At 49.2% G+C, this 25264-nt stretch overlaps 1 protein-coding gene across 1 annotated transcript in view; it reads right to left on the bottom strand.

The window, feature by feature from the left end:
* The window catches only part of ALPK3 (alpha kinase 3), a 33140-nt gene extending 12559 nt beyond the window's left edge, over window positions 1–20581 (bottom strand). Inside the window, exons 1-3 of the mRNA XM_054272703.1 lie at window positions 20403–20581; window positions 7659–7780; window positions 901–1018 (exon numbers count right to left, since the gene is read on the bottom strand). Of these exons, the coding sequence (XP_054128678.1) occupies window positions 901–1018; window positions 7659–7780; window positions 20403–20545 (383 nt within the window). The 5' untranslated portion in view covers window positions 20546–20581. The remainder of the gene's footprint in view (window positions 1–900; window positions 1019–7658; window positions 7781–20402) is intronic.
* Window positions 20582–25264: the final 4683 nt, after the last annotated feature.

Here is a 25264-nt window from a genome sequence, read left to right as displayed (position 1 = left end):
AGATGTGGCCCATGAGGTGCCCACAGGACATCTGGAGGCCTTGGGCTGGCCTCCCACCCTGGCTCTGCCTGCTCTCCACATTAATAAACAAGCAAGTTTTATGATAAATTTGTTCTAGCTCCACCCTGGAGCTGTGGTATGAGGGCTGTGATGGAGGAGAACAGGCAGCACCAGGCTTCCCAATTGTTCTTGGTCAGAGTCCTCTGCAGGATGTTCTCCTCTCAGCTCTACACAGCCCACAAGACATTCTTATTCTTCCTCTAACCTACCCTATTACCAGTCTTCCCACCCCGTGTCACAGGCACCACAAGCACCTGCCTGCATCCCTATTGTCACCCCCTGAGGACACCTGACCCACAGAGATCCCTGCTCCTGGAAGAGGTGAGCCAGCCTCTGATGGACACCTGGAGCACAGCTGGGGGAGCAGAAAAGCTCAGGCCACAAGCACAAGGATGGCAGGACTATCAGCAACACTGATATTCTGCATTTTCAGTCAGTGCCACACCTGATATCCTAAATCCAGGACTCAAAGTGTGCTTGGCTCTCCAGAAAGTTGACTCCCTGAACCATCATCTTGGAGGCAGATAGTGCTTTCCCCTTGTTCACCTTTGTCATCCCTAATGCTCAGCACTGGAAGGCTCCAGAGAGAGGGACTCCTTCTTCCCTTCCTCTTGCTTCCAGCAGGGCATCTATCCCTGGATGCAGTAATGGATCTCATACTGGTGTGACTGGGGAGCCACAGCTGGAGGGGACGGGCCAGCTCTGAACTGACAGTGGGGAGCAGAAGGGGCCAGCCAGGTGATGTGGGGAGCTATCACTGCTGACAGCTTATCCAGCCTCTGAGAACACACTCAGAGCTCCCATCAGCAAGCCCAGGCACTGTGCAGCTCCTTTACTCACTTGTAGAGCTGCAGGGTGTGGCGGTTTCCATGACGGAATATCTCGTACTTGGGCAAGCCACAGTAGCGATCCATCTCCTCATCATCCTTGTACCACGTCACCTCGGGCTGTGGGTACCCTGGGAAGGACAGGGAGGGGACACCAGAAAGTGAAACATTCCACACAGAAGCACAGACAGCACGGTATCAGCAGCAGCACACCAGCACAGATGCTATTCTGGGCTCACCACGTTCCTAAATGGCACAACAGAAACAGTGGAAACTTAATGGGCTTATCTCAGACTTTTATCACTCCTAGGAATAGGGCTATTTTTGAGGAAAAAATCCCAGCACTTCATTCCTGAACAGAGGGAGTGGATCACACGCTCGTCTCCTGTAACGCTGGCTGGGAGAAGGTGAGCATGCCGTCACTTTTATGTGAACAGGGGTGTTCTGATGGGGCCAAGGCTGTGGCTGGACAACAGGCCCCTCCATGGAGCTCGCAGCATTTTGCACAGTGTCACAGCCTGTAAGCTGATCTGAAACTTTCCACTGAACAGAAACAACCTTGATTGCATCACAGTCAGCTCAGTGTCCTACAAATGTCACTTGACAACAGATGTCACCTGCCTTTTCAGTAGAATGACATCATGATGTGTGTGACTGGCTGGCTGGCAGGCTGGCTGGGCACACAGCCACGTTCTCCACCACTTGCAGAGGTGTTGGATCAGCATGTGAGTCCCACATAGACCAGTGCTAGCCACAGCCCTCACTGCTCACTGACAGCAGCTCTAGTTCAGATTAAATGCAGTTTTCATGCAAAGACTGCTCAAGCCAGCAGCCAGCAGAGGTTCCTGCACCTCACCCAGGGCTCACCACCCAGCCAAGCTGACCCTCAGGGCATGGGATGAGAGTGTCAATGATCACATCCTGCCATGAGTAAAGGCTATAGGATTGCTCAGGAGCTTATCTGCTGCAAATGTCCCTGCAGGCTTTCTGTGGGGCCAAAGGAAGGAGTCCAGCACTCTCCTCAACTCCACCAGACCCCAAGGATCACCCACAGCACCCCAGAATGTGGCAAGGCTCAGCTCCCATGAACATCCCAGGCATGGGGCCGATGAGGGCTTTCCAGGAATATCCAAAGGGTCCCAACCCAATGGATATGGAGTAATGAGAAAGCAGGGACAAGGTGCTCTCTGGATACCAAGCCACAGGTTTCAAGGCCAACCAGGACCTCAACTGTCCTCCTTGCACCAGCCAAAGATGCTATCAGCCCATAGCAATGCCTGAGCTCTTGCTCTCATGAAGGTCCTAGAGCAGGACTGAGAGTCCAGGAGCAGAGACCCATCAGCAGGAATTCACCCAGGCTTTGGCCAATCCAATATGCCTTTGCCCAGAAAAGCAGCATATGCCAAATCTCCTCCTGTACTGCTCTGGCTCCCCTGCGCCCACCCCCTGGCCTGTGGTGGCTCCTCAGTGTCCACTGGGACCAGGCAGGGCTGGAAAGAGAAGTCTCAGCAGCTTTTCTTTCCTGCTCTCCTCTATGAGAAGCATCAACCCCCACAGCCCAGACAGCCACAGACTGGATTTTACCCTATTGTTCTTCCTTCTCTAAGATCTCTTACTCTGCACTGCCCCAGCATCCCTGCAGTCTGTACATCTCTCACGTTTTGCTGCCTCAATCCCCTCCCTCTGCTGCCCTCAGCAGCTTTGGCTTTCTGTTGGGTAGTGCCTTATTTATCCTCTCCTACAGGAAGCCAAGCCATGACTTTCTCCCAAGACCCTTCCTGCAAGGCTCACTTTCCTCCCCCTCTGCCCCACTCTTGTCACAGCCAATTCCTTGCTGCTGTCCTGACCCCCAAACCAGTTTCTAGAGACATGCAAAGCCCTCAGGTACTTGTGGCTGAGGAAAATGAGCCCTGAACTGCAAACTGGAGAAAGCTATGAGAGCATTCCAGTGACAGGATCACCAGGGACTGACTGCTGCTTATATTTTTCATAAAATAATAAATGTTGGCAGCAGAAGCCTGGGCTGAATGAGCCTGTGGTGAATTCTTTCTGCTCCAGAGCTGACCAAAACAATTTCCATACACAAGCTCAAACTGTGCTCAGAGCAATCCAACCCTTCCCAAGGGCTGCTCTGCAAGCAAGATCTTCAGAATGCCCCCACAGCCCATCCTGCAGGGAGCTGGCAGGTAGATTTTCCTGACAGCCTAAGAAACAGCAATCACAGCCCTTCATTCTGGGAACTGCCAGCTGATAGTTTCCGAGAAGCTCTGTGATGTCCCCCCCGCCGTGGCCTCCACAGCTGATTTCCATTCCCAGCTGGCATCTGCTGGAAAGGAAAGAGCTGCCATGGCAAAGAGCTGCCACTGCAAAGAGCTGCCATTTCCATCGAGGAAAGGCTTTTCCTCCTGCTAAGCTTCAACTCCCTGTGACATGCAGCACTCGTGTCCTTGAGGCTGCCTGCTCCCTCTGAGGAGCCATGGCCATGAGAGCTCAGTGCCAGGCCAAGCTCACACTGCACAGTGTCACCAGTGTCACCTGCAGCCCAAGAGAGCTGCAGGCAGGCTCTGGCTGGATCTGCAGTCTGCAGGCAGGCGGATGCTGAAAGGATTCCCACCTCCCACGCAGGTACAGTGGCCCCAGCTGCCTGTCCAAATATCATCCATCCCTTCCCAGGGGCTGTAACCAGAGCCAAGATGGAAACATGCCTGGGCAGGGATGAATCTCCCTGGCACAGGGAGGGGAGCTGCTGCTGATGCTGCTGACATCCATCTTTGGGCTGCTGAGTGAATAAATTCCCCCAGTCCAGAGTGGGGGTTAAAGGAGTCAGGCATCATTCCCTGCACAGTGCATCCCCTGCAGGCACAGCATCCACAGCTTGCCCAGTGGGATGAGGTGGAAATGAGGGCTCCATCCATGGGCATTGCCATGCTGCAGGCATCAGATGTCCACCCTTAGAATGAGACACCCTGATACACCCACAGACCCACACTAATCCATCCCAGACCTGCCCCTGCTGCAGCCCCCCCCTCACAAATCCACACTCATCCTTCCCAAACCTGCCCCTGCTCCAGCCCCTCCTCACAGATCCACACTCATCCTTCCCAAACCTGCCCCTGCTCCAGCCCCTCCTCACAGATCCACACTCATCCTTCCCAAACCTGCCCCTGCTCCAGCCCCTCCTCACAGATCCACACTAATCCATCCCAGCCCTGCCCCTGGTGCAGCCCCCAGGCAGAGCCTGCAGCTGCAGACAGAGCAGCCACCCAGAGGCTCCACATCCCCAGCATGTGTGTGTGTGCCTGCCAGCAGCACTGCTCCAGCCACCACAGCATCCTGGAGACTTTGCAGAGCAAGGATATTTTTTTTCATGGAGATTGTCAGGTTTAGATCAAACATTCTTTTTCTGAAAACTGTTGAAATCTGAGAAGTCTTCAAAGCTTAGTGACTGTGACCAAAACAGTTCTTAAAATATCTATCCAAAACAGTTCTGAATATATCTATCCAAAACACCCAGAGAAACTCTATTTCAAGTTGCTTTCTTTTTTTTTTATTTTTCTGGGGGCAGGAAAGGAGGGGGAGTTAGTCTTCTGAAACTTGGGAAGGTGATATGAGTTCAGAACCATTAAACAATATCCACAGTTTCTGCTCTACACAAGCTACACAGAGTAGGGGCTTCACCAGTCTTGGGAATACAATTCCTGGTAAGATGTTACCCTTCCTGGCTTCATGGATTTAAACCCCTCCAGCACACAAGGACAAGGAAGCTTCTAGCAATGCTGACAGGAGGGACAGATACTCAGAGCAGTAGCTCCCCATGCACTGTGAGCAGTGCTCATTCACCATCCTCCCCTTGTCCTGGGCCCCAAAGCCAAACCTCCTCATCTCCCAGCAGCTACTCTCTGCTCTTGCAGTCACTATCCCATCTCCAAACCCCTCACACAGCCCTTGCCTGTCTCCTGACATCCTTCATCCAAGCACTTCAGTCTCACCCTTCAAACACTTCCCTCAGGGGGTCACCACAAATGCAGCAAGTGGAACTCCTTTAACCTGATTAAAAACTGCATCCATAAGCATGTGACTGTTTACCCACCTTACCCAAACTCTCTTCCCCAAGCCATGGGCAGAGCCCTCTCCCCTCTGTACTCTGCAATAAAACCATGGAGGCACTGATGGGATCAAGCACCTGAGACAGTGATTTGTGAAGCCAGATTAGAGGGGTTGAACCTGGCTGAGAAGGGCTGAAATGGCACTGAAGAGGCAGCTGTACAGCAGTGGGCTGGTGCTGACATACAATGGTCTTGGCTAGATCCAGCCATCACCTGTCCTGGCTGCACTCATTCCCTAACAAGCAGCCAGAGACCTGGCCTCTCCATCCAGCTTCCCCCATTTCATCAGCTGACATCTCTCCTTCCCAGGCAATGCTGCACAGAAGCAAATAAAAAGCTGGAAAATCCTTGTGGCAGCACCTCCATGAAGGGCCACTCTGAAGAGAGAAGCCCAATATCCACCCACTGCAAATGAGCTGTGATGACCATTGAGACCCTGAAGTCCAGACAGACCCAGCAAGGAAAGCACAGAGATGTAGGATGAAGCTGCACAGCAAATGGAAATATTCTTGTTTCCTTTGTCACATCTTTTTGAGAACAAAGGATGAAACTAATTTTGTCTGAAAAAAGAAAACATCTCATAACTGATGCAGGATCTGACCCAAAAAATCAAATCAGACATAGCAGGGACACCAGCACCAGCAGCAGGCTGAACTAGGCATGAGGAGGAAAGGAAAGCTTGTGCTTCCACACACAGGAATCTGCCTCTGCCTGACCTGCTTTTTTCCTGCCTGCACCACTCATCACATTCTGGAGATTGGTTCTTCAAACTCTTGCATTCTTCTGTGTTCCTAGGACAGCCCAGCAAGTCCTAATCCAAGTATTCCCAGATGTTGGATGAGCCTGTAACTCTCATTATTGATCAAGAAAAAAAAAAGTAAGATGCTATTGTAGGTCACACGTCCATATTTGTGGCTTGACCGTCAAAACAGGAGCAGGTGACTGTCTGCCCTTTGCCTCCATCAAAGTGTCCCTGGACTGCAGCCACAGTGCTGGGGCTGAACTGGTTCCACTCTGGTCACTGGCCAGGGATGTCACTGCCATTTCCTTGCTCCCAGCAACGCCTCCCAGTTGAACACAAACATCACGGCAGGGCACGATACCTGACGTACCAGGCAGGCTCTGCAGCCAGGGTACGCCCCACACCTCCTGCCCCTCTCTCCCAAACAGATCCTGAGCTCCTAAAGTACTCCACAGGACCACCACCTATCTGGCAGAGGTGGTCCAAGAATGATTTTAAAACCATTTCATTTCCATTAAAATTTCAAAGTGCATAGACATCTCCCAACCTAGTTTACCAAGCACAAAAATATTGTGACACATGCTGAAAGAGACTCATTGACAATTTCCTACACTTGAGCAGGAAATGAGGCCAGTACCAGGTCAAGTTTTCTGCCTGGTGCAACACACCAGGAAGAGATGGAATTTGTTAGAAGGAACCATCAACCTCAGAGGTGCAGCTGGTGGAGATTTAAGCCAGTGAGATAAGCCAGGACTTTTACTCTGGATTTCCCAACACAACTAAACATTTTCTCACCTCTGACACTTGCAGAATGGCATGTTCCATGGTACTGCACATTATGTCAAGCTTTTGCTTCCAGAAAACTCAAACTGGAAAGAGCTCTTCTAATGACTTCCCAAATAAAGTGGTTTGGAGGCATCTCCTAGCAGCCCTCTTTGGCTCTAGAAGCTGCAAGCAGGGGTCTGCTGAGGTTAAGCCTCAATAAAATCAATATATCAGTTGTACCCCTGCAAGTCAGGTCAGCCTTCAGAACATGGGAATCCATGAGAGAAAAGGCAAGAATTCATAGTTGGCAGTTCTCAGAGGGACTGAGACTGTGCCTCCTCATTTCCAGCCTGTTTCTAACAGCAAACCAGACTTCCTTAGGAAAGCTTTGGTCCTTGTGCCTAAGAGGCTCACTGGATATACTCTCCTCCTTCCAGAATTTACAAACTTGTTTGCAAGTGCCTCTCACTGAGTAACCTCTGGCAGTAATTAATACTAGTGAGGTGAGGAAGGATCATGGAGGTGTTAACAAGTACATTGAGAGAAGAGGTTTTAGAGTCTCCATATTTAAAGAACAAAATCTCATCACCAAAGGAGCTACTTGTGCTGCCATGCCACAAGGCCTTAGCACCAGCCTTCTTTTTCAGCCTCTCCCTCCTCCTCCTCCTCTTCTTGACTTAACCCCTTCCTGCCCATGGGGAGGTTTTAGCTCATTGGGCAGGGACCAGCTTTTATTTCAGATGTTGACAAGACACAGAAGTTCATCACAGATAAAAATGTAGCTGTGCTCTAACCATCTACAGTATTGGTTCCAGCAGGAGAGCCTTAGTCTTCAAAACTGCACATTCCTGAGTTATGGAGGCCAGGATTAGAGAAGCAGAGATTAGGACAACAAAATGTAGCTGGTCCAAGCAGTAACCAGCATATTCCATTTTCTGGTATTTCATTTGCCTTGCTTGAGATGTTAGCTTATGCCTTTGCCTCTTTACACACTCAGGTGCTTCCCACCTCCCTCAAATTGAAGCTAAAATCACCATGCAATTGCTGAACCTCTGCTTTGGTGGGCTTGTTATCCTTGTTATCACTTGCTGCAGAGTTTAACTGGCACAAGTCCAGCAGGTGAGGCAGGACCAGGTTATTCACTGAAGACACTGTTACCTGTCACTATGCACGTGAATTTAGCATCAGAGTCCTCGGACACAGCACGGGATTTGATAGTGGTTTCAAATAGTGGCTGTGTTTCCTCCGTCAGCTGAGAAATGATTGCGCAGAAGGTGCTCCTGGAAGATTCAAGAAGCATTTCTTAGAGATAAAAGCACCAGAAAAATCAAAGGGTCCACCTTGTGTCTCACCTCAGCAGCCTGTGTTCTCATTGTCCATGCCCTCTTCCCTCCCATCATCCCTACACCTGCTCACAAGCCCAGTCCAGTGCCAGGGCATTGGACTGATTTCTCCCTCCTAAATGTCAATTTAAAGTGACATTTGGGAGCCATTCCCTTTGTCTTAGCTCTTAGGGCTATTGGGGCAATGAATGTTAACCCCCTGGATGAATGAAGACCCATTTAAGCTCTTGATTATACCAAAACATCTCTTTGGCCAGCCAGCAAGCTTAGAGCTCCACCTAACAAAGTCAATTCCCAGTTCTGAACCACAAATGTTTCAAGAGATGTTCTGTTCACTGGGATTTCCTTTTATTTGTGAAGACTTTGAGTCATTTCAGGCCAAGTGTGAATTGCACATGTCTCTTGAATACAGCAGCCCCCTTAGAATGAAGAAAAGCTGCCAGCTGTGGGACAGCTCACTGAGGAAGATCTGAATCTGGCTGGCAGCTTTCTGAACCCAGGAATTAGCTGGGAAGGTACTTCCTGATTAACCCCTTACTGCTGCAGGTAGGCACTCACACTCCCTACTCCAGGAGTTCAGGCTGGGACACCCAAATAGCCAGAACTACCCTGAGAGTGCAATCTGTAATGCTCAAGAGCAGACCATGGATTCTCCAGGTGTTTCAGCACTGTTCAATGAGTGCAATAAATCACCATATTCATCCAATCCTGCTGCAGCATCACTGAGAGAGGTCCCAGAAAATCTGGGCTTTCTTAAATAAAGGGAAATTATTTATTTAAAGGGAAATTATTTAATTTCAAATTGGGTTTTCATTCAGATAATGCTGATGCTCTTGGAAGGGAAGAGCTTCCTATTTAATTTTTCCCTCGGCAATTAAAACTCTACACACTTACAACATGAGAGGGGCCCCCAAGGTCTCAAGTGCAAAGATGCTGAGAGAAACAGCTAATGCTGCAAGAGAACTGGTAGCTGGCAGCTCTATTTATATAATTTTCAGCAGTGAAAGACATTCCTTAAACAAGTGATCAGCTTCCAGAAGCATGCAAGGGGTGGAACAGATGCCCAAACCACTCATGACACAGCTGCACCACGAGCAGAAGGGCTCAGAGTGTGTGGTGAGGGTTCCATGAGGAGGACCCCAGCCCCACAAGCAGCCCCAGCTTGCAGGCAGGATGCTGCTGCTGCTGCTGCCACTAATGCTCTACCTGCTAAGGAAGCAAACTCAGTCAGGACAAACCAAAAAAACCCACGTTCAGCATGACCCAGAGGGGGCAGGTGCACTGACAGGGACTAAGCACACGTGGCTGAAGGTGTCAGGAGAGCTACAGCCACAGCAACTGCCTGTTTTATCCACCCTGAAAACTTACCTGGAGGCTGCAATGTCATTATTTTCCCTCTGCCTTCCTGCAAGAATGTGTTTGTAAGAGATGCAGGGAGATGAATCCCTGAGTAACAACCCACTGGGACCTCACCCAGCTCCCAGGCACCTTGTGCTGGATGAGGGTCAGGACAGGGGAAGCTTGGGATGTTGCAAACCTGAATCATCTACTGAATGAGGGTTATAAGCATGGTGTGTATCCAAACACATGTGTGGGGTGGGATAAAAATAACAGATCCCACAGCTCAGACTCTTTTCTGTGGAAATCAATGGTTACTAGGACACTGGTCCTGGTAAGCAACTCTTCACTCAACTGTGGGGCCAGGAATGGGCTGTGGGAATCAAAAGCTGTTTCAAACCAAAGCAACCTTCCCAAATTCCAATCCCAGGGGGAAAAAAAAAAAAGCCCATTTCCACGGAGCAAGGCAGACAATCTAGTACAAGGCAGTTACTGGTAGGGTTTTGATGCTCCCTTCAATACAGATCCCCCTCCCCATACCAGTAAATGCCTTTCAGAGCCACATAAAAGAATTTCCCAAGCATCAACCAACATTTCATACCCCAGCAGGAGGGCAACAGGATCAGCATCTTATAACCAAGTGATGCATACACACAGAGTGGCTCTTGGGACCCAGTTTAATCCCAGCACCATGCCATCAGCAGGCAGCACCAGGAATAAGTCTGGTCCACTCAGTGCAAACCCCACAACCAGGTGAAATACATCCAGCAAAGGCTACGGAATAGCTTTGCAAAGCAGCTGTGGTGGAAGCTGGGAGCTCCACAGGCTCAGCAGATGAATCAGGGACTTGCCCAGTGACACCTGGCAGGAAGCCTGGAAGGTCTATTGAGCCTTTCAAAGAAACCATTGTGTTGGTCACAGCAGGGTTTCAAGGCTCTGGCACTGTGGGGCTCTCAGCTGACTCACTCCAGCTGCAAGGAGGCTTGTCCAATTCAAATTGCTTTCTAAACCAGTAATTCAGGGTATTCCAAGACCTGGACACAGAGCACTAGCCACTTTTTCTTTGGGCCTTCCTGGAGCTGCATCTTTGGGGCAGAAGAGACCCCTTGCAATTCAGTAGCCTTTTCAATTAAAGAGGGATTTCCATACAAAAGCCTGCTGGAAAAGGAGATTTGAGAAGTGTATTCCTCTTGGTATGATTTTCTTTTTCTGACTTTTTGGTTAGAAATCCCAGAGCTATAGAGGTGTTCTGGAGAGGCCTTTCCCTCCATGGTTATTCTTCTACCTGCCACTCCAGCAAACCAGAAATGCCAACTGATTTCCAAATGTGTTCTTTTGCCAAAGGCAAAGTACAGCTGTACAAGTGCCTTTTGGGGCAAAGTCCAAGTGAATGAGGATCCTCACAACAATGGCAGGGGGAAGAAAATTTTTTTCTCTGGATGTCTCAGGGCAGTCACATCCAATTTTTAATGTCTCTGTATGGAAGTCTCACTTTAATATAAAGAAGTAGCTGAACACCCATCCTTTGGCTAAAAAAGAGGAATATTTCTTGCACCTTAATACAGAAATTATGATGAACATTCAGTTTTCTTTCTGCAGTTCAAGCAAATATTAGGGATCAAATCATGCAGAATGAGGCTGTTAGATCACTTCAGGGCTCTTGACTGATTAATTAATTAGTACCAAAGCGTTACAGGTTAATGACGTGCAGACAGATTCAGAAAAGTGTTTGGTCAGAGCAGTTTAATGCAATGTAGTTTTACCTTCCTAAACTGGAGGGAGAGAATCTGCTGCTTGATAAGCTAAGCAAAAAACAGCATAAAAACCATTAGAGAGAGAAGCACGGAAAGGAGCTGAAATAAACAAACAGTTACAGAGACATATTAATGATGAGTCATTTTGCAGAGGTCAGAGTTCCTATTAAAAGAAGGTACAGCTGCCTTAGGCTGCCTGCCAGGACGAGCAAGCCATATTGTCAATTGAAATCAAAGGCTGGAAAAATGAAATGGTCGTTAACCACAGAGAATCAGTGTCAGGACATTTATACAAGTAGGTTTCCAAGAAGCAGCACCTTGAGCCTTCCATGCACCATCTGCAGCCCTGTGCTCAAAGCAGGCAGCTCCAGCACAGGAGATGTCCAGCCCAGTTCTGTGCTGGCAAGCAGCTGGCCTGAGCTGGGTGCCCTCTGTGCTTCCAAGGACAGCTCCTGGGAGAAGCTGAAAACTCTCTGATCACATTGCTGTCCAGCTTGCCAATCAAATCACTAAGGTCTGGCAAAACATTAAAATAAAAGAACAGAAGTAGACTTTACAAGAATCTACACGTTTTGCTTTGTTTGTGGGAAGATGTAGGAGCATTGACCAATCCAGGGAACAAAATCAAACACAGGTCCTGCACAAGACATCTTGATGAGCTACTTACCAGTGGTCACAGCTCTCCCAAAGGAGTGTCTTCAGGGACTCATGTCCTAGCCAAAGGACTGTGGCAGCAGCCCCTTGCAGGCTGCAGGAAACAACCTCTGTGCATTGACCTGCAGCAGTCAGGAACAGCTCCTGAAGCCTTGACTCACCCACATGGCAATCAAAAGTCCAAAACTAACAGGGACAAGCTAGTCAGCAGCATGTAAGCTCAGTGATTTAATTGCACTCAGGTACATGTTACACCTGTGCAACAACCTCACCAAACAGCCTTGGAAATGACTGCAGCACGGCCATCCCCTCTGGGAGGTGCCAGGCCAGACTGGCACATCCCCAAGTGCAGGGAGATGAAACCCTCTCAGGCTCTGTGAACCACCAAAGTTCAGTGCTCTAGGATGGTGCTACAGAAGGCAGCAGGAAGAACCACATGGAGGGCCACCTGCAGGTGCACCTCTTCAGGTCTCCTCCCCAAATGTGTGAGTCCCAGTCCTGGGGAAACCAGCAGGACTCCAAGTCTTGCCCTAAAAATGATCACAGAGAGACCCTGAAAACTGGTCCTGCCAACTGTACATTCCACCTGTGGAGGCAGAGCCTCCATGTGAACACTGAGAAAAGAAGCAGCTCAGCTTGAAGTCCTGACACTTTACACAAATAATTGCATATTTCCTTTGAGAAGAAAAATCCGAAGGGCTCACTGACTTCTCCTTCAGGAGAGCAAAGACAGCAGAAGTTTTGGTCTGTTGCTGAGGAGCAGCTTAAACCCAACAAACATGGGTGGCACTTGGCCTTTTGGCAGCAGCTTCACCCTCTCCACCCCCAGCCACACAATCCTGGTCCACTCCCAGTGCCAAGTGCTGGTCATGCAGCCAAAGGATGTGCAGGTTGGGTGTGATCCAGCTGGGGAAATCAAGTGCTCACAGGAACAAGCTGAGGATCACTCACTCACCTGATCCCTCTTCTATGTGCTGTGCTGGTCCATGGGAGAAGCCACACAGAGTCCTTTGTCCTTTGAGCTGTGTCCTTTCACTCTTTGCAACATCCCTGTGAGCTCCATGCCCTTTCTGGCACTGCCAGCCACAGCTTTGCATTACCTGCCTTACTGACCAGCACCTCACCTTGTCCTCAACACCCTCAGAGCTTCTGGGGCTCAAATTGCACCTCGTGCTGCTCTCACCCCATCCTGACCTCCTGGGGATCCAGGTTCCTCCTCCCACACTCCTCCCAAGCACAACCACCCCCGGTGGTCCCAGGGGCAGCTGTATCCCTGTGCTCTGGGCTGCCCCCAGGCACCTCTGTCTGTCTGTCTGTCTGGAAACACAACTCACTGGTTTAACTCGTCTCAAAACATTTTGCTTACCACTGCAAGGGAAAAACATCTTTTCACTCACCAGGAACACTAAAGACCTTCTAAAAAGGAAGTTCCCAAAATCCTTGCAAGCTAGAATGCTGGTGTAGGCAGTGGTGTGGTTTTAATCATGATTTCTTGCATAAGACAAACAGGGATGTGTCTTGGCTTGGATGTAAAGAAAATAGCAAGAGTCAGAACAAAGGCTGCTTGTGCCATGAACCTATTGTGCTCATGGATGTGATCAAACAGTAAGCACTGACAGTGCTGTTTTTTAATCCCCAGTATTAAGACAACATGGGCTTTATTCAGTGCACATCCTGAGACAGCGCTGAACACTGAACTGAGGGTCTCTTGAGGGTCTCTCCATATTATCAGAAGAAAAAGGCCATCATGTATTAATTGAAGTTTAACCTCAATATGCTAAATTTGCTTTTCAGACTAGAGCTTTAAGCCCCAGAGAGCATGATCAAATTGTGGATCCTGCAGCCAGCAGAGCCCTGCCTGCAGGCAGCTGGCACTTCCCTTCATATGCATGGAGAGCTGAGACAGCACAGCTCCATCAGAACCCAATCCCTGCTGGAAACGTGGGGCTCCTGAGCAGGGCAGCAGATACCCAGTGTGCCTGCTCTGATCCTCCCTGGCACTGGGCTCTCTGTGCCCTGGGCTCCCCAAGGACTACCCAGGGCTCTGCTAATGAGGTGTAGCCTCAGCAGTGGATGTGCCTCCCTCGAGCAGGCTCGAGGCCACTGCAGTTACTGGATAAAGGCAAATGTTATCCTGAGGAACACATCTAAACCACTGCAACAAGGCCTCCAGTGTAACCCTTCCTTCTGTTGGAGAAGTGGACTTCAAAAACATCTGCTCCAGGTGTGTCCAGCACTGGTGGGATGAAGCCTCCACAAGCACCTCCCACTGATAAAGAGAAGCTCAGCTTTTTATAAACTAATTCTGAAAATACACAACTGTTCTCACAGCACTACACCTCTGCACCACATCCCTTCTACCAGTCCCAGTTCTTTGTTAAATTGCATTTTATCACATGCTTTCAAGCTCCTTTGGCCATTTATCATCCTCTTAAAGGTTTTAGCCCTTCAACTACTCCCAATTTTCTTTGGAAGTGAAGACAGCCTTCCTCATTTTTCATGCTCTTGCCAAATTTCAGTCTTGCAAGGGCAGGAGGCAGAACTGTCAACACCACTCACTTTTTTTAACCACTCAAGTTGATGGTCTGGGCTGGCATCCACTGGCACTAAAAAGTTAACTGCTTGAAAAACATGCATTTTCAGTCTGGCACCTTTTTTAACCCTCTCATGCAATTATCCATGAAATTACTCTCTTTCTGTATTTCTTATCATTGAGATAAAGAAATCTTTCTCCTTCCAGTGCTCTCCTCACATGGAAGTGAGCAAGAGTTCAGGAAACCCTGAAATAGGCTTAACAGTGGCTCCATCCCCATATGGACAAGCACCTGGACTCGAGCTGCTTGAGCTGCAGCAGTGATCAATATTTTTCAGTGCTCTTCCACAGCGTGAAAATTGACCCACACAAGCTGTCCAGTGAAGGAAAAAAAGAGCAAAACGTGTCCATGACAGCAAAGCTGACAGGTCCAAGTTATGTTTTGAGGGAATCAGCACTGCACCAAAGCTCCTTGGAGAGCCTGGCAGCCTGTACAGAGCTGGACAGAGGGACTGGCAATTTCCTACAGACATTGCCCCTCGCTGGCTGCCTGATCCCTGACATTATTGGGCATGTTTTGCATATGCAGACTTCCAAGTATAAGGTTTCCTATGAACTTGCCTGTCTTCAAGGTTAACACTACTTGAGACAAATACAAACCACTCAGCTGTCAGCAGTGAACCCTTTTCAGGGTTTAAAAGCCAATACTGAGGCTTTCATGTAGGCATGGCTGTGCTCAGAGCTGCTTTCCTGCCACGTGTCCTGCTCCTTATCAAGCACTCCCTGCACACACAGAATGTGTGCTGGTGCTCATACACCATGGCAGGAGCTATCAGCAGGCCTGTGATAAAGCAGCTCTGGGTGCTGTGTTGCTGTACAAGACACATTGTTATTTCACAGACTGGAAAACAGATGTATTGAGTCTTTGCTTGTCAAGGTCACAGAGCGAATCCATGTCAGAGATGCCGAAATGTGACAATTTTTTTCTGCAGGTAATTTACGTTTTGCTGAAATCAGGCTAGATTTCATTAACAGAGAGGGTGGAAAACAATAAATTAAGTTACACATTCCTGTATCAGCCTCTGTAATGCTCAGATTTGTGTATTTTAACTCTGAATTGTTGCTGCCTCTATGGCCCAAATTAAACTTAGAAACACACCAAGGGATGAGAAATGGCCAAAAAAAGAGCAAAGTAACTATTGGACAATGAGATGCCCAGGAAAGGTGACATCCTCCTGGCAGCTCACTCTGCAGAGAAAAGAAAAAAAAATAAAATAAAATAGCCTGTAACAGCCCTTCCATCTTCCTCTTCTTGCAGCAGGTGATGCTGTGAATGTGAGATAACAACCTCAGTCACTCAAGATCTTCCTCCTCTCATCCAAAGAGAGCAAGGGTAGAGCAGGTTTCAACTCCATCTCCTGGGAACTGCCTCTGCTGGACATGAGAGCTGCCTTGTTTGGAGATGACCACACTCTGTCCCCCACACAATGGTACCCCTGGCCTGGGAAACATCCCCTTTCAGGAGGTTCCCTGAGAAGAGCACAGCTCTCACATGTGATATCCTCTGTGTCTTTATGGTGACCCTGAAGGGCATGGGCTTATCAGGACACACACTTGGCTTCCCAGGGGATATGGACATATGGACAGGAGCTATGGAAAGGGAGCTGAAAACTCTCCCTTTGGAATTGCTGAGGATTGTTATTCAGAGTGCACAGCTGCTGAGGAGCCCCACTCAAAGCAGAGCCCTCCAGCAATGGGAACCAGCCTCCTCTGTCCTGCAGCTCACAGCGTGTGGAGATGACTCACTGGCACCCCAAACTTTGCCTTTCCTGCAGGAACTGGCTGTCCCTCCTCCCAGAGTTTGAGACACTTCCATCCCACAAATCAAACTGACTGAGTGCTCTCAGCTGCCTCAGCTGGCATCTGACCAGGGGGTTACACCACTCCTGGCCACAAGCAAAGTCCCCTCAGACATTACAGGTACCCAGCTGCCAAACAGGGAACGCCACTGAACTAAACCTGCTTTTCAGGAACCACGGGCTCCTCAGTTTCCTCAGCACACTTTATTATAGCAACAGATCTTTCTCCTTCATTTGATATTATGTGCAAAGCAAGAGGGACAAGATTGGGAATGGTTTGCAGCCAGAAGAGCCAGGTGGCAAGGCCCTCTCCTGAGCTCAAGTGCCACTCCGAGCAGAGTTATCCAAGAAAAGCTCAGAGGCAATGCCACTACACTCTATAAATATCTGGCTATGATGTAGCTGTGACAGTAGAAAGACATTCAAGCAAGGAAGCAATGCTCTAATGAGACTGAGGAGCAGACAGCTGCATTAGGTAAGAGGCAGATCACTTCCAGCAGAGGTTTGCCTAGCACTCAGATGAAGGTTGTATATAAAACTGCATCTCTCTGCACAATACACTCTCCAGATTTGCTAGTTCTTACAAAAAGGACATCTAAAAAGATGTCTTGAGGGTTGTGGCCCATGAATGCAGCTAAGGTAGACCCTGAACAGGATTGACAGTGAAATAATTACTTGCTTGAAATAATTGCTTTGAGACATAACAGGTTTGTTTAAAAAAAACAACATAAAGATTAAAAAAAATCCTGTCAGCAGCCAGAGCAGAGGGCAAGTCACTGTGGCCATAAGCTGCTCCTGACACTGTCCAAGATTTGGTATGTTAAAAGAGCAGCAAAGGAAAAACACTGAGCTGTTTGCTCACATGGAAAATCCTTACAAAAGTCTAGTTCCCAAGGCCATGAAGAGTAAATACCCTGAACATTCTGTTTAATAAAAGGATGACGTTCTATCTATGGCCACTTTCAACACCTCTATTCTTCTGGCTTTCTTAGCACCACCTCTAGAAAATTCTGCAAGTTAAAACCCAGAAAAATCATGTTCTGGTTACCTGATTCATATCCTTCAATTCACATGATATCCCTTTCCTCCAACAGGGTTAGGGAGACCAAGTAAGACATCCAAACTGCCCTCAACACAGAACCACAGAATGGTTTGGGTTGGATGGGACCTTAAAGCTCATCTTGTTCCACCACCTGCCATGGGCAGGTGACGTATCCCAGGTTGCTCCAAGCCCTGTCCAACCTGGCCTGGAGCACTCCCAGGGATGGGGCACCCACAGCCCCTCTGGGCACCCTGTGCCAGGGCCTCACCACCCTCACAGGAAGAATTGAACCCTAATATTCCATCTAGCCCTGCCCTCTGTCAGTTTGAAGCCAATTCCCCTTGTCCTGTCACTCCAGCCCTTGCAAAGAGCCTCTCTCCATCCCTATCTTAGGCTGCCTTCAGGTACTGGAAGGCCACAATCAGGTTATCCAAAAGCTTCTCCAGGATGAACAATTCCAGCATTTTCTCATGGCAGAGGTGTTCCATCCCTCTGACAATCTTGGTGCCTCCTCTGGACTCGTTCCAACAGCTCCATTCCTGTGCTGGGATCCACAGGGCAGAGCGTGTTCATAAGTCACCCCAGAAGCAGGAATTTCCAACCTCAGTTTCTTTTCTTAAAGATCTCTCCAGGTCTTTGTGTACCTCTACCACGTTACTACGCTTTCTACTGCTTTAAGAAGTGGTGAACAGGCAAATATTTTAGTTAAACATACTCTATATATACACATAAAGACAGAAACAGAGAAACCTGAAAAAAACCACATTTTCTTTGGATCACAATATCCATTTTTGTTTCCTAATTGCTACAGTAGCCTCCCACAGCAATCCTGTGTTTGTTTTATTGCCTTTGTTAGTTTCAAACCCAGCAAATCCAAATCCATTCTGTGTTAGAGAGCTGCTCAGGGTTATCTGCTGTTCTGCATGTTGCTCATCGTGCTTTTCAAGTTCTCCCAGGTATGCTCTCCAGATGTTCCTGGATTTAATTAAACTCATAATTGCTTTCTGAAAGTCTCCTTGCTACACCATTCCACTCATTTGCTTCCCAGAATTGTTACGATACATTTTTTAATTAGAACATAAAAAGCCACACTTCATTCAAGCCCTTGCCCTGCATTTTAGACAACAGTTTCCAAAAATCCTGGGTCAAGTCTTCAGCACTTGTAGGGCTCTGCAGGGAACCAGACTTTTATATTCCTCCTCCCTAACTCATCAGAGAACCTAGAAGTTGCCATGAACTCAGGGAAAGGTCAATTTTGCCATTTAGCCATTATTTAGTCACTGCTTCATACAACAGAAGGGGCAGACAGTGGATTTAAGAGACAAAATTAAATTGCCTTGCCACAGGCTTTGACGATCATGTACATAAGTGGTTGGAAAAACGATTGGAGAATTTGTGGAAATTGAATGTGCTGCTGATTTAACTGGGGCAGCAGAGTCCCTTTGCCAGCACTGGGCTCCCACTGATGGAAATTGGGGTGCAGCATTAGGTTGAAAAGCTCAAAAGGTTCAGGGCTCAGAGCTGGATTTACCATGCCTGAGGCACAGCCCCAAGGGGTGCTGCAGCCAGAAGACACCAGGAGCACTGCCTGCATGGGTGCTGCACTGCTCCCTGCCTTCCCCAACAGAGGGAACTCTGGGAATCCAACTGGGAGCGCTGAAGGTGTTTCTTGCTGGATGGATGAACTCTCCTTTATGGTTAAACTGATTAAAGCTGCAATTTGAGAGTAGTCAAGGAAAATAAAAGTTAAGCTGTAGGCAATCCAAATACCTCAACGTCTTCTTTATTAAAACCCCTCTCTGCTTGTAATCTACAGAATGGAGTCACAGGGCTCAGTTAAGAGATTTCCAGTCCCTGGTATGATCTCAGGCCACAGGCTGTGGACCCTCTATGGACATTTGGTGGTGCTGAAGATGTCACTGTGTGCAGCCAGTCTATGATTACCTCACACCCCAGCTGACATGATACCCCCACAGAGGAACTCAATTTAGGCAACTTCACTTTGGCGTCACCCCAGTTTTAACACCTGATTTCCAAGCAGCGCTTTTTTATCTCTTTTGGTCCTGCATTTATTTTTATGAATGTCTGACTCCTTGAGGCATCAATGCTTGACACGCTGGAAATGGATTATTTATAAACCATCAGCAGGGAAGAGGCACACTCATTTGGAGAGCTCATAGACTGAAGAGCATTCCCAGCGAATTCAAAGCAATTTCAAGGCTTTTTTTGAGTGCCTCACACAATCACCGACACCTTGGGCGCTGCTGGCATATCACCCTGTAATTCTGTGTTTGCTAACCTCAGTCAGGCTCAGCTGACAGCATGTTTATCATACCTTCCCCCTGCGAACAAAGCCTTATTCCTACCCCAGACCCTGCGCTGGAGGCCATTCCTGACCCAGGAATGCTGATCTCACTGCTGCTCACCCCCTATCTACAGTGCAGAAATGCCTTTTTGACAATAAGATAAGGCACCCAGCGGGCCCCTCGCTCTGTCTGGCAAGGCACTTCACTACAATGAAGGCAGGAAGGTCAGTGCTGTTCCCTGAGTTTAACTGGAGACACTGGTGTTTGTCAGGATTTCGTAAGGACAGCTTGGACTGAGCCTTCACTGGGGTCTGCAGCTTTCTCATGAGGGGGAGAGGAGCGGCAGCACCGATCAATCTCTGCTGTCTGGTGACCAGCAACAGGACCTGAGGGGCCAGCATTAAGCTGTACAAGGGGGGATAAAATATAATAGATTCTTGGATATTCAGAAAGGGTTCTTCACTCAGAAGGGTGAAGAAGGTGTGGAGGCTGTTCTGGTGGTTCACCAGAACAGGCTCCACAGGGCAGCAGTCACGGCCCCAAGGCTGCCAGAGCTCCAGGAGTGTTTGGACAACCAGCTCAGGCACAGCACGGGATTGTTGGGGTGTCCTGGGCACGGCCAGGAGCTGGTCTCGATGATCCTTGTGGACAGGACATTTCATGATTCTGTTCTACGATTCCACCACCACTTCACACATCCGCTCAGCCACACGCAATGCGCCGTGTCCACAGGCCCTGCCCCGCAATAGCTGCGACACCGCCAGCTCTCTCTGGGGAGGCGAGGGACTGGGCTACAGCACACAGCAGCTCCTCTGAGAGCCCGAGCCATCGCTCGGTTTTCTCCCCTGGAGCAGCTCCCCAGGGACGGCCAGGCCCGTTGTCAACAGCACTTCCAGCTGGCCTCGCATTCCCTGCGAGGCCTCAGGGCTGGGGTGAGAGCCAGCCCGGCCTCCCCGCTGCACCCCCGGCCAGTTCCGTCCCCCGCCACCCCCGCGCCCGCCGTCACCGCACCCAGGGCCGCGGCCAGCTCGGGGACAGCCCCACAGCGGCGCCTTCCCCCGGCCGGCGCTCACCTGTTCTGGGGCCGGATGCCCAGCAGGTAACTCCGCCGGTCCGGCCGCGAGGCCCAGGCCGCGCTCTCGGCCTCCTCCGCGCCGTCGATGTGGCTCGTTCCCCGCCCGTAGAGGCCCGCCAGGGCCCTGCGGGTCGAGCTCATGGCCGGAGTGCGGCTGCCGTGCCCCGCGGCCGTCGCTGCCCTCCCTGTCACTCACGGCCGCCGTTTATAGACCCTCCGCACATGCCGCTGTCAATCGTGACGCGGCCGCTGCCCGGCCTCCCCGGGCCGCCTGCCCGGCCGCCTCCTCCTCCTCCTCCTCTCGCCATCGAGTCCAGCTTTTGAGGAAGAAGTGAACTTTTCTTTATAATAACCGCTCTATCACGGGGGAATTTGTTGCACCTCAAAGATCTCTCTGGTGACCACTGATAGAACCCGGTGGTACAGCATTGAAGTTGTGTCAGGTTTTCACTGGATAGCAGGAAAAGTTTCCTCCCCAGAGGATAGCTGGAAGAAGTGAACTTTTCCTTACAATAACTGCCCCATCACAGGGGATTTCTCACACCTCAAAGAGGTGACCACTGATAGAACCCGGTGGTACAGCATTGAAGCTGTGTCAGGTTTTCACTGGATATCAGGAAAAGGTTCTTCCCCAGAGGATGGTTGGAAGAAGTGAACTTTTCATTATAATAACCACCTCACCATGGAGGATTTCTCAAATCTCAAAGGTCAATCTCTCAGGTGACCACTGATAGAACCTGATGGTACAGCATTGAAGCTGTGTCAGGTTTTCACTGGATATTAGGAAAAGATTCTTGCCCCAGAGCATGGTTGGAAGAAGTGAACTTTTCCTTGTAATAACTCCCTCACCACAGAGGATTTCTCACACCTCAAAGAGGTGACCACTGATAGAACCTGGTGGTACAGCACTGAAGTTGTGTCAGGATTTCACTGGATATCAGGAAAAATTCTTCCCCAGAGGATGGTTTGGCACTGAACACATTCTCCAGGGAATGGTCATGGCCCCAAGGCTGCCAGCGCTCCAGGAGCTTTTGGACGTTCTCAGGCACAATGTGGGGTTGTTGGGGTGTCTGTGCAGGGCCAGAAGTTGGACTTGATGGTCCTTGTGGGTCCCTTCCAGGTTATTCCGTGATTTCTCAGGATCAGTTCCAACATGCCCCACTTCCTTGCAGCACAAGGCTCCCACCCTGCCTGGCAGCACCTCTCAGCATGGGCATGGCAGTCACATCCTCATATCACTTGGCAGCCTGTTTTTTACCCCAGAATAAGCCCAAGAGAAAGTCTCTGATGGTATTTATTCAGTCTCTAAAAAATACAGCACAAAAGAGAGATGTAAAAGGTGGTTACATGTCACAAACAATTACTAGCTATGATTTAATACCAAATGAAACTATAATGAGTAATAAAATGGACTTATTTTCTTGTTCTACCTTTCTCTTGCCTGTCAAGTTGTTGCATCATGTGCTGCAGACATGTCACTGATGGCACTGCATCCCTCCAGCACTGGAATGATGGATGGAGCAGATTCACTGTGGATTAGCTGCCTGCCCATGGCTGCACAGCAGTGATTGCAGCAGGAGCAGGGAAATTATGGCAAATTGCCCCATTCCAGGAAATACAGCATGATTAGAGCTGATCCTGCTGGGACAGGAGAGGCAGCAGATGCGGCAGCAAGCAGCAGGACAGGTGATGGATGCATTGGTGCAGGACATTCCTGATTCCTTCTCCTCAGCAAATACTGTGATTTCGAATGTGACTTTGGCTAGGGACTGGCACCAGGGTATGCACAGACACACAGAGTGTGTGCATCACCTGTACAGGTGACACAACAGTGGCAGGTGATCACATTATCAGGCTGGTAAATTGCAGGATTTGTGATAGCAGAGAGGATATTTGATCTTGGCAAATGCAAAGGAGATGGACCTCCTGAGACATTTGGATGTGCTCCTAGGAAATATGGAGAAGGGTGGTCCCAGAGGGCTGACTGAAAACCTTCACCAGGCAGTGAAACAGCAGATGAAATTGCATAAAACAAATAGAACATGATCCATGGGGGAAACCACAGTACTCATTTTCAATAGGCAGCAGTGAGCTCTGTGTGAACTAATGTCACTTAGAAATAAACCACCTCAAACAGAAAACAGCAGATGCCCAAAGAACCCAAATGCAGAACTCAGAGAAGGGCAGCAAAGATGAGCCAATATCCAGGCTGGCTGCTGCATGAAGGGTGACTGTGTGGACTGGGACTCTCCAGCCTGGAAGAAGCCACTGAGGTGCCCATGACTGAGGAATACACAGCTGAGAGGGACAAGGAGAACAAGTCAGATTAGCAGGAGGTAAAATAGTCAAAGGGAGATGCTTCCTCCCTCCCCTTGGCTTTAGGCTACTCCCACACATGGCTGTGGCTGTTCAATGTCAACAGGGATTAATAAAATCCACAGGACAAATCTGTGGAAAGAAAATCTCCTGAGATTTATGCAGTATGAAGATATAACCTTCAGTTAAAGAAATGTTTGAGCTGCATAAGAATGTTCAGTGTGAGCATGCCCTGATCTCACACCCTTTGCTCTGCTCTGGCTGCTGCCCAAATGTGGGAGGCAGGATGCTGGGCTGGGAGGACTCAAGCTGGCATTCTCCTGATCCCATCCCTTTCTCTGGAAAGAGAAAGAGGATTTTCAGGTCCCACAACTTCAGGAAACCTGAAGTCCTAACATATGAATTACACATTCTTTACCATGAGCCCAGTCTCTTGGCATATTGATCTGATAGAACAGAGCCCAGACCAGCTAAAAGGGTGTCCAGAACAGGTAGGTTTCTGCTTTGGGCCTGGAACTGTGTCTGATTTCAGATTCCCAAATACAGGAAAGACACTAATATGCTGGATCAAGTCCAGCGAAGGCCACCTAAAAGCCTGAAGGAGCTCAGACACCTGACACAGGAGAAGAGGGTGAGAGAAACTGGGGTTTAGGCTTTGGGGAAAGGCTAAATGGAGACCTCCTTGTTTTCTTCACTACCTCCTGGAGGGCACAGACTCAGAGGTGCAGAGTGATGGAATGAGAGGCCAAAATGCAAATGGCAAGGAGGAAAGTTCTGACTAGATATTGGGAAAATTACTTGCCCTGTGAAGGGAATCAAGCAGTACCACGGGGACCCAAGACACAGGCACTCTCCATTCTGTGAGACAGCTGACTGTGGATGGCACAGGGTGCTGAGCAGCTGATTGACATCCTGCTCAGCGTGGGGGGCTGGATCAGAGACCCCCAGGGCTCCCTTCCCACCCTGGTCATGTCATGGTTTGGTGCTGCACCCCGTCAGTGGAGAGAAGCCTGGATGGTGAGCGCAGAAAGAGCCTGCTGTGGTGTTTGATCCTCCCCCTGACATGCAGGGCTTATATTCCTTTTCTGCCCTTTCAAGCTCTGAATGGTTCCTGTGCCTGTTGCCTGCTGAGACAGCTTCCTCTCACAGCATCTGCTCTCCCGTCAGTCTGCTCAGAGAGTGACAGTGCCCTCTGCTCCTGGCTCCGGGGGAAATGCATTCAGCTGCTGCAGCCTGAGCCAGCAAGAAACGAGGCTTCAGACCTCGTTAGCAAAGCTTTCTTCCTCTGCCTGCAAACCCAGCACCGACTCACGCAGGCACAGATGTTTTCTCACTCCTCTTGCACAATTTATCCTTCCCTTTCCCATCCTGCACCCTTAAGTTCCTCCCTTTCTAAAATGACAGGCTTCTTCCTGCACTCCTACAACAAGCTCTCACTGCTGGTTCTTCCCCAAATATTAACAGGTAGTGCCAGGGAAGGGCTCTGACAGAGCACAAGCACAATGGGCTTCCTGAGGAGGTATTTGGAGGAGGATTCTTTCTATCAAGCCTGGAGAAACAGTCCACAGGGAACACAGCAACCTCCAGCTGTTTGAAGAAATTCTGCATCAGCCAGAAGTGTCATCTTTAGCTATGGGAAAGTGCTGGGGTTAATTTAATGATCATTTTTATTAGCTACGTGTGTCGCATAGATAATAACTCTGCCGGATAGATGTGCCACAGAGCTGCTGGCACATGCTCAGCCAGAACCTTCATTTTCAATCATTTATAGATATATTTCCAAATGCCTAGCTGGACCATGCAGAAAATAGGAAAAAAAAGGGTCTGTGTGATCTCAGACAGATGGGGAGATGAGCACAAAGGAAGGTCCTTCTTTCCTTTTCCCTTTCCTTTTCTCGTCCCTTTTCCCCTTTCCTTTCCTTTCCTTTCCTTTCCTTTCCTTTCCTTTCCTTTCCTTTCCTTTCCTTTCCTTTCCTTTCCTTTTTTTTCCCATTCTCCATGGAAGGAGAGGATCAGTCCCTGTTGGAGCAGGGATTGCTCCGGGTCAGATTGAGTGGACAGGGTGCAGCAGGTTTTCTTTGCCTTTGCAGTGTAACCATCCCATTCTGCACAAAGGAAAGGATATGGAGGGACAGAGCCTTTCCTTGATCCACCACTTGTGTTGGGTTTGGCTTTTTCCCACCACCTTCTTCCCCACCTGTTATAAAATAAAAGCAGCAGTTAGAGATGCATCCTCCAGCCCTGCTTAGTCCCTGTGACCCTATGGCACAGCTCAGCCTTGCCCTGGGTTCCATAGGGCATGGATCCACCAGCACTCGGCCACAACTGCTTCTCTCTGCCGTCCTGATGCCCCTGTTTGTGCCCTTCCATGCTGCCTCCTGTGAGAGATATCCCTGATGGCCTCTCTTTTCCTTGCTCAGTGCATAGCTACATGATAGAGAAATTTCAGAAGCAGAGTGAGTCTCTCATAGCTTTCTCTCTAACTGGTCCATGGTCCCCCTCATGCTGAAGTCCTGGTCTGTGAGGAGCCTGCTTCCTAGGACT

The sequence above is a fragment of the Melozone crissalis genome, unplaced genomic scaffold (assembly GCF_028551555.1).
Source record: "Melozone crissalis strain CALT ecotype California unplaced genomic scaffold, PUWL_Pcris_2 ptg000014l_1, whole genome shotgun sequence".
In the NCBI taxonomy this organism is placed as follows: domain Eukaryota; kingdom Metazoa; phylum Chordata; class Aves; order Passeriformes; family Passerellidae; genus Melozone; species Melozone crissalis.
Note: the sequence above shows the minus strand (reverse complement) of the source record. Positions and strands in the feature narration are given on the sequence as shown.